Raw genomic sequence first — 7568 nt, forward strand, 5'->3', positions numbered from 1 at the left:
TTTTGTCGATCTTCGACATTAGATCCGAACAAACGGTTCGGATCTAATTTTCCCTCCTCCACCACAACCATTGGTGGATTCCCACGGTGATCAACGTTTCCTTGTGAAACGTATCCAGAACCACCGTGATGTGAAGAGGCAGCGAACGAGTTATCTTGTTCGCTAGCGTGGTTATCCACCTTCACATGACAGCTGGGAGCTCGTTCCCAGCTGGTTGCTGACGTTGAGGGCCTCGTCCGTCAGTATGACGAGACCTATCCGATGGTTCAGAAGGCCCATCGGAAGACACGCCCGTATCGCTTGTAAATCCATGGCAAAACGTCAATCGCATCCCGCATCTCAATAGAGATGCGAGCCCTTCCTTAGAGCGAAGAAAGGGAATAGACATCCCCTTTTACCCTCTTTGAGTTGTCAACACAACACGGACAGGAATCACCCAACTTGAGGCATGAAAGCCCAGCCTCACGTGACAACCGATGCAATTATACTTTGCACCGGTTGGAGTTCGTTTCTCAAACGTAACGCGTTTCGCGTTTAATTTTTGAAGCCAGGCTTCGCGTCCAATCTCTTTGACATTGCGAGTGAACGCGCTCCAGGCTTGCATAAGCGAGACCTATCTCGCTTATTGTTGCCACTAAACCACCGATGCTTAAGATAAGCACCGAGATAAAAATCTTACTCAGCGCGAAAGCTCTTCGCGCTGGGATCAAGGCCATGTAGCTTTGTCGCAATAAATAAGAGATATTTATTGTAAGGAGTAGTCTCTCCAGACAAGCTATTGATTAGCCGTTCTGGAAAAAGCCACGGCTTCTTTTCATGGGCGAGATGAGACAGTTCACTGTCTTCACTCCCCTGAGTAGTACCCACTGAAGCAGGGGTACCACAAGAACATTTCTTACGATGGCTTACGCTACCGTCATCACCTTGCACAGAAACAGGTGCAGGTGACCGTACGGGAGACAGAACGGGCGATGAGAGATCATCCTCATCGTCGGAGCCAAATAGACTATTAACTCGTCAATCAGAATGAGCCCTCTCATTCGATGGCTCATAGTCAGCCGCCTGACGTCTATCAGGCGAGTGTTCTATTCTCCCCGAGTCGGCCATTTCGTCCGACTCGCATTCGTAGTCGACCTCCAAGAGGGGTCGTTTTCACGTCCCGCAGACTAATCAACTGTAGATGTAAACAAAAGAGAGAGACAGATAAGATAAGATAAGCTAAGATAAGATTTTAATTGCATGTTCAGTATTAGTTATAATTAAGTTAGAGTTAAGAGATAGAAAGAAGAGATACTTAATTGTATTAATACAATTTTCATTTTACCCTCTTTGAGCTAGTTACCTTAAAGAGAAGTCTTCCTCTGCACGTACGAGTATACGTGAAATAACGTTAGGCACCACTCGCAACTGAAGCAGTGCGAAGTGGGCTTGTACTGAAGCAGTACAAGTCGTAGTGCCCCGTTACAGCTGACCTTCTTTCTCAGTTGAAACTGGTGTTCATGCGTTTGGAAGTGACATTGGAAAATGACAGCGTCAGCAAGTACGCCATATTTGCTCACCTAAGAACCACCATTCACGTTAAGGTCCCAAAGTTGTATGCGTTGATAGCTTGGGTGATTGAGGCAATAGCGTTCTTCTCGAAAAGATCCTAGGAATGCAGACAATTTCAATCAGACCGGTAGAAGGACTAAGGTTTTTCAGAAGTTTAGAAACGTAAGGATACACTAAAACTGGTATCTACCGGTAAACGAACAAACAAAGAAGAATGAAATCTTTTCCTTCTATCGCCTTCATTTTTGGATTCGCCTTCTTCACCTCTTCACTCCCTACTCCAACCATGACCCTTACTCTCTACGCGAACCTCATAAGCCAGCCCTCCCGCTCTGTGGCTTGGGTGCTCAAAGTCAAAAATGTTAAACATGAATTTGTGCGCATAATCCCAACCGACGACTTTTTCCAGTCGGAGGAGTTTAGATCTATGAACCCCAATGTACTTGTGCCCGTGATTAAGGACGACGGCTTTGTGCTATACGAGGGCATGGCTATCTTGCAGTATCTAGGCGACAAGTGCGAATGGACGGGCCCTAAGGATTTGTACCCAAAGGAGCTCAAGGTGCGCGCCAAGATCAACGAATTCCTGCACTGGCACCACACGAACACGCGCCTCTTCACATTAAACATTCTTCGGCCGGAGATCGCAAAAAAGTCCAAGACTGACACGCCCAAGGACCGTGAATTCATAGCGGCTAAGGATGCACTTATTGAAAAGGAGTTTTCCATGCTTGAGCTCTTTTTAACCAACGACTTTATTGCCAACACGGATTATCCCACCATTGCTGACTACGCGGCCTACTGTGAGATTGATCAACTCGAGCTCATGGGCTACGACTTTTCCAAGTACTCGAAAGTCAGTGCGTGGATCTCTCGCATGAAGGCTCAGCCTTTCAACGATGAGATCCACGAACCGCTTCGAGGATTCCTAAAGCATGTCGACCTGCTTGCGTAAGGATCGCCTTTTCACTAAGAGATCGGCAGCCTCACAACTTAAAAATAACGGTTGCCTTTTAGCATAAGTTTGCCATAACTTTAGGTATGGATCTTGCGGATAACGACCGTTTCAAAAAGAATACCCGTTCGAAGCATCATTTTAAATACTTTCGAGTTGGCTCTTATAACTGAATAAAAGTAAAATATTGCAATAATTATTATTTTAAAACCCCACGAGCCGAATTTTCGACTCAACGCTCCTTTTTTGGCTCACAATTATTAATAAGGCACTTTTGAAAACTGCGCTCCAATTCCAGACGGTCAAAACCCTGGCCGATAAGCACCAGTCGCGAGACACGTTGTTCTCCATCGCCCCAAGGCACCCCAGGCGCAATTGTATACGTATCCAGCACCCCCTGTACAACGCATTGACGATCCTTAGCGTCCCCCGCTACCGCAAGCACTCCTTTCACACGTAAAATATCCACTCCTTTCACGTATCGTTTGACCACATCCAGAAGCCACTCACTAAACGCAGCAACGTCCACATCTTGCTCCACCTCAAAGTGGACCGTGCTTATACCTCCCGTATGCTGCCCTCGCGCCTTGATACTTCCCTTCTCTCGATTCGTACCATCACTTTGCATCTTGAACCGCACAGCATCAAATGTATTGATATGGAGAATTTTGTCTAGCTCAATATTAGCTTTCACGCACGTGAAGACTGTAGCTTCTTCATTAATTCCCATCAATTCCTGTTGCAATCTCTCACACTCCTCTTTAGTTGCTGAATCCACTTTATTAATGACCAAAATGTCTGCATATAACGCTTGACGCTGGAGCTCAATCGGAAACTTGTACGCCTGAATATCGGGCTTCCAGTATCGCTGCGTCGCCTTTGCATCCACCATCGTAACTACCGCATCCAGTCGAAAGCGTGATGCACGAAGTTGTAAAAAAGTCTCAATAATTGGTCCAGGGTCTGCGAGACCCGTGGTCTCTACTACAAGGTAGTCAAAATTTTGCTTTTTGATAAGCTGCAGCAAATAATCCAGGATCCGCTCTAACTCGTCTCCTCCCTTCCCTTTGCCACCTTGCGACGTACAGCAGATGCAGCCATTGTTTAGCATGTAAATTCCATCTTGCTCTTTGCCCCCCGCTTGCAGCAGCGTATGATCAATACTGACGGCACCAAGCTCATTTTCTAGCACCATGATTTTGTATGGTAGGTGCTCCTCAGTTAAAAGGATGCGATTTAGTAAAGTCGTCTTCCCGGCCCCAAGAAAACCTGTCAATATAGTAACAGGTACAAACGGAAGTTCGATATGTGTTGACTTGTCGAATAGCTCTTCGGTTTTGCGCTGGATACGACGCTCGCGACGCAACTGCAGGCACCAGGCCACGACGTTCGCGAGCAGAAAAGATAATACGAGCAATACAAACGCTACGATGCCTAACATCGTCCATAAACCGCGAGAAGACACAGAAGACGGCGACGCAGGAGCCGCGTAAAAATCGTTGGAAGGCGCAAAATGCTCAACGAACATGGCGAAGGCAAGAATGTGAGTCGTCAAAGATGAAAATTTATCGCGTTTTATATGGAACTTTGTAATAAAATTAAGGAATTGCATAGAGGAGTAATGTATTTCTGATATTACTACATGGACAAAGTGGCTGTCAAGAACAATAGCCATTCTGATGTATTTTCGTAGGGTAAATGTTTCAATAGCTAAAAGATGCAGTCATTTGACGCGAACGCCTAAAAAGTTATAGTTTGATCTACACTAATGAGACTTTCCTCGGTCGCTTTCAATTTTCACGATTTTGATTAAGCTAAAACTCACGTGACAATCGTCGCAAAGATCTCGTGATTGCAATAAAGCTAAATTGGTCGGTCAAGCACAGTTAAGTCAGCGCGAGGTAGAGCTGAAATTAACGCAAGAACGATAACAGGCAAAGTGCTGCTTTAAAATTTCGCTGCGACACAGCCTAAAATATTTTTAAATGTAAAGTCATGACGTAAGCTGCACAACAAGAAGATGAATTGCGTCGGATCGAAATGGGAAATGTAGTATCAAAGTAGCTAGGAACTTCTTCGTGAAGGAAAAAGCCGACGCTTTGGCGAAGAAATGCAAAAGAGTGGGCACCAATGTAAATGATAACGGCACTGTACTGGCTTCTGGTGGCGAACAAGATGATCTGATAACTACGATCGGCACTATACCGTGCACAAAAACTAAGCGTCTGACCGTGAGTTTCTGTATCCCTCCAAAAGCTGTGGCGACGCTGAAAATCCCTGCATGCTGAATGATAAGATGACTCTCTTATGTCCAGTGGGAGCTTTAACTTCAAAGCCTTTGGACTATCTCGAGCTTGTGAGCAACACCTCTTCGTCTTAACCGCGTCCACCGTCTTCGAGCAGCGTTCGTCGACTAGAAACATATTTGGACGAGAGTCGGGATAATACAAAGCATTCAGTGACACCCCATACATTGACATATTGAATTGGCGTAGGACGAACTGGAACGTCGTCCTTTAAGTATGTGTCGGAGAGTAAAGATGACTTTGCTTCGGCAATGTTTCGAGAGAAACTTGTGGGTTCCAGCCACTGACGTAGGACGGCCAAGAAAAACTCCTTGAAAACTTTTTTCACGTGCCGGGACACTGCTGCATAAAGGCGAAAAGAATACCAAGCTATAGTGCACTGATGCCCATGTATCAAATAAGTCATGCGGACGATTTCGTTACTACATGGTAAGAAAGAGCGGCCCAATGACTTCATTTTCACAGCGCACTGCAATAAGGAGGATGTGCATGAGCCAAAAATCCAAGCTCTGTTGTGTCAAAAGACTCGAGACAAACCCGCCAAAGTAATTCCGACAATGCTGTCCAGACTCCCCAACGGCTTCGTACAAGCCCCAGCTAAAAACATCGCTCCAAATTTCTTTCTTCATTGACAAAGGTTGGAATGTTTCTTGCCTCGAAATCCCACGCGATCGCGGATCAACCGAACGAAAGAGCAACATGAACGTCCCGTTGTCGTCTACTTGCACGCGCGATACCAACACGAGCGCTTTAAGTACTTCATTCCCGCCTCGTGGTTCGATGGTGCGATAGAAAAGCACGTTCGCGTCGTTCACGCGCTGGACCAAATGAAATTGAATCGCCACGTCCGAAGCGTAAATGCGGTTTACGCCACGCTCTGACGACACCAAGTCCCACATCCGACTCGAAATCTCCTTAGCTGTCAAGTGTTCAAACGTTTTTTCGAGAAAAAAACGCATCGTGTCGCCATCAACTTGGCGACGATCCCGCCACCCGAAGACTTTCGCTCCCGTTTCTTCATAACGTTGATAGTCGGCAAACGCCTTGACGTCCGTGTATGCCTCGCGGACAATCGTAATACATTCGTCCTCGGATATCGGTGTAAAATCTAGCACGGGCTTACTGGTCGTCTTTGATCGAGATTGTGTCGAATTCTTGGTGACACTGGCATCGCAAAGCGTAGCACGAGACCAATTTGTCACGCCTAGTGAGGCTCCTTTTGCTCGTGCTTCGTTTTGATCTTGGAGCTCTTCGTTGAGCAAAATGCCAATCCGTGTGCGTGTTTTGGAGAGTTCCATAGCCTCGAGTCGTAACTTTTTATTCTCGTACCGTAACTCATCTTGAGTAATGGACAACTGCGTGTACTGTTCCCGAAGCTGTTCGCATCGCTGTGATTCATTTGCAAGTGGCAATGGCTGGGTCTTAAACGGTCGCCGCGTTATTATCACTTCTTTGCATTTGATTTCGAGCGTCTCTAACTCATGTCGTAACTCCACCAACGTATCCTGCAAATGAAAATTAGTACCCCTTGATTTCCATAAGAGATAAGGGTACAAAACGAACGATTTTGCGGTAATACGATCGCTTGACCAACATTCTTTGCTTCACTCGTTTTTCCGACTCATTTAGTGGCGTCAACCCATCGCGCGTTTGGCCACAGTTTGCTTTGAATTCAATATTTTGACTATGTTTAATCTTTGCCACTTCGTCATCGCTTGGATAGGTGTCTTTGTGAGTGGACAGCATTGCTTTATACGTGGGACTGGGAATGACCAGATGCGGTAAATGCGTGCAACTGCCAGTCTTAGCAGCGAGCGATTGAATAATGCGAGCCATGGAGAGCTCCGATCGGTGCAATCGACTGCATAACTAGTGAGTCGGCAAATTAAATCTTAGCAAAAAAAATGACCAGGACGCACTTTTGCATAATATCGTCGAGAGCTGGCATGTCCATCCGCTTCTCGGGATGTAACCGGGTCGCGGCGGTGGGCCCATTAAGCAGTTCAGCTATTTTCATGGAGAATGGCAGTAACACGCGGCCTGAGGTCCTTGTGTGCAAAACTAAAAGTAATGGCGTAAGCTTTTAATGCCAGCACACTCAAAAAAGTTCGAGTATCAAATATTTTACTGCCTGTTCGTTTACGGGGAGGTAGTGACGGAGTAATACAGCCTGCGGAAATAAAGGACATAGAAGCCAACCTGCACATTAGATTTGAAATTCGAGATATGCGGTGCGACATAGTTGCTAGAATGGACACTTAATACATTAGAGTTTCATCTGAAGAGCTATTCCTACATATTCCTCGTCCAATGCCTTAAGAGCCCCCGTGGGAATATGCGATTTCACGCAAAAGTAGCAAAATGCAACGAATTCAACACCTAATTTTATGTGGAATCATAACAGTAGCCAATGGATATCAGTAAGCATTTTATGATCAACATCTGATTTATAAACAGGCGGTGGCTGGCTGTGTTAAAAGTATGCACAAGTGACTTTGACGTAGCAAGAGCTATAAATTCTGACTGTTACTATATAGTTCCAATGGTATTGAAATCATCAACTTTTACGTATCAATGATGCAGCACAGATAAAATTGCAATGTTGCGAGCTTTCATGTGATTTTTACTTATCAGTATCGAAACGTAATTGAAACACTTATTGCTACTGCTGTTTAAATAAGGCATTTTACTCATTGATTACGTCCCTCCTTTACATGAGGTGGCTCCAAGAAATGTCCACGTCGTCCATATGATAA

The 7568-nt window shown here is 45.4% G+C and overlaps 3 protein-coding genes across 3 annotated transcripts; 1 reads left to right on the top strand and 2 right to left on the bottom strand.

The window, feature by feature from the left end:
- Nucleotides 1-1837: 1837 nt before the first annotated feature.
- CCR75_006230 (uncharacterized protein) lies at nucleotides 1838-2506 on the top strand (the record flags this gene model as incomplete). The annotated part of the gene is made up of 1 exon (XM_067964300.1): nucleotides 1838-2506. One exon carries the CDS (start codon nucleotides 1838-1840, stop codon nucleotides 2504-2506), a length of 669 nt encoding a protein of 222 aa, XP_067823677.1.
- Nucleotides 2507-2738: 232 nt separating this feature from the next.
- Nucleotides 2739-4034, bottom strand: CCR75_006229 (uncharacterized protein; the record flags this gene model as incomplete). Its single annotated transcript, XM_067964299.1, has 1 exon — nucleotides 2739-4034. The coding sequence occupies one exon, from the start codon at nucleotides 4032-4034 to the stop codon at nucleotides 2739-2741; it is 1296 nt and encodes a 431-aa protein (XP_067823818.1).
- Nucleotides 4035-5234: 1200 nt separating this feature from the next.
- CCR75_006228 (uncharacterized protein) lies at nucleotides 5235-6829 on the bottom strand (the record flags this gene model as incomplete). Its single annotated transcript, XM_067964298.1, has 3 exons — nucleotides 5235-6317; nucleotides 6376-6673; nucleotides 6732-6829. The coding sequence occupies 3 exons, from the start codon at nucleotides 6827-6829 to the stop codon at nucleotides 5235-5237; spliced, it is 1479 nt and encodes a 492-aa protein (XP_067823819.1).
- Nucleotides 6830-7568: the final 739 nt, after the last annotated feature.

The sequence above is a fragment of the Bremia lactucae genome, linkage group LG19 (assembly GCF_004359215.1).
Source record: "Bremia lactucae strain SF5 linkage group LG19, whole genome shotgun sequence".
Lineage (NCBI taxonomy): Eukaryota > Oomycota > Peronosporomycetes > Peronosporales > Peronosporaceae > Bremia > Bremia lactucae.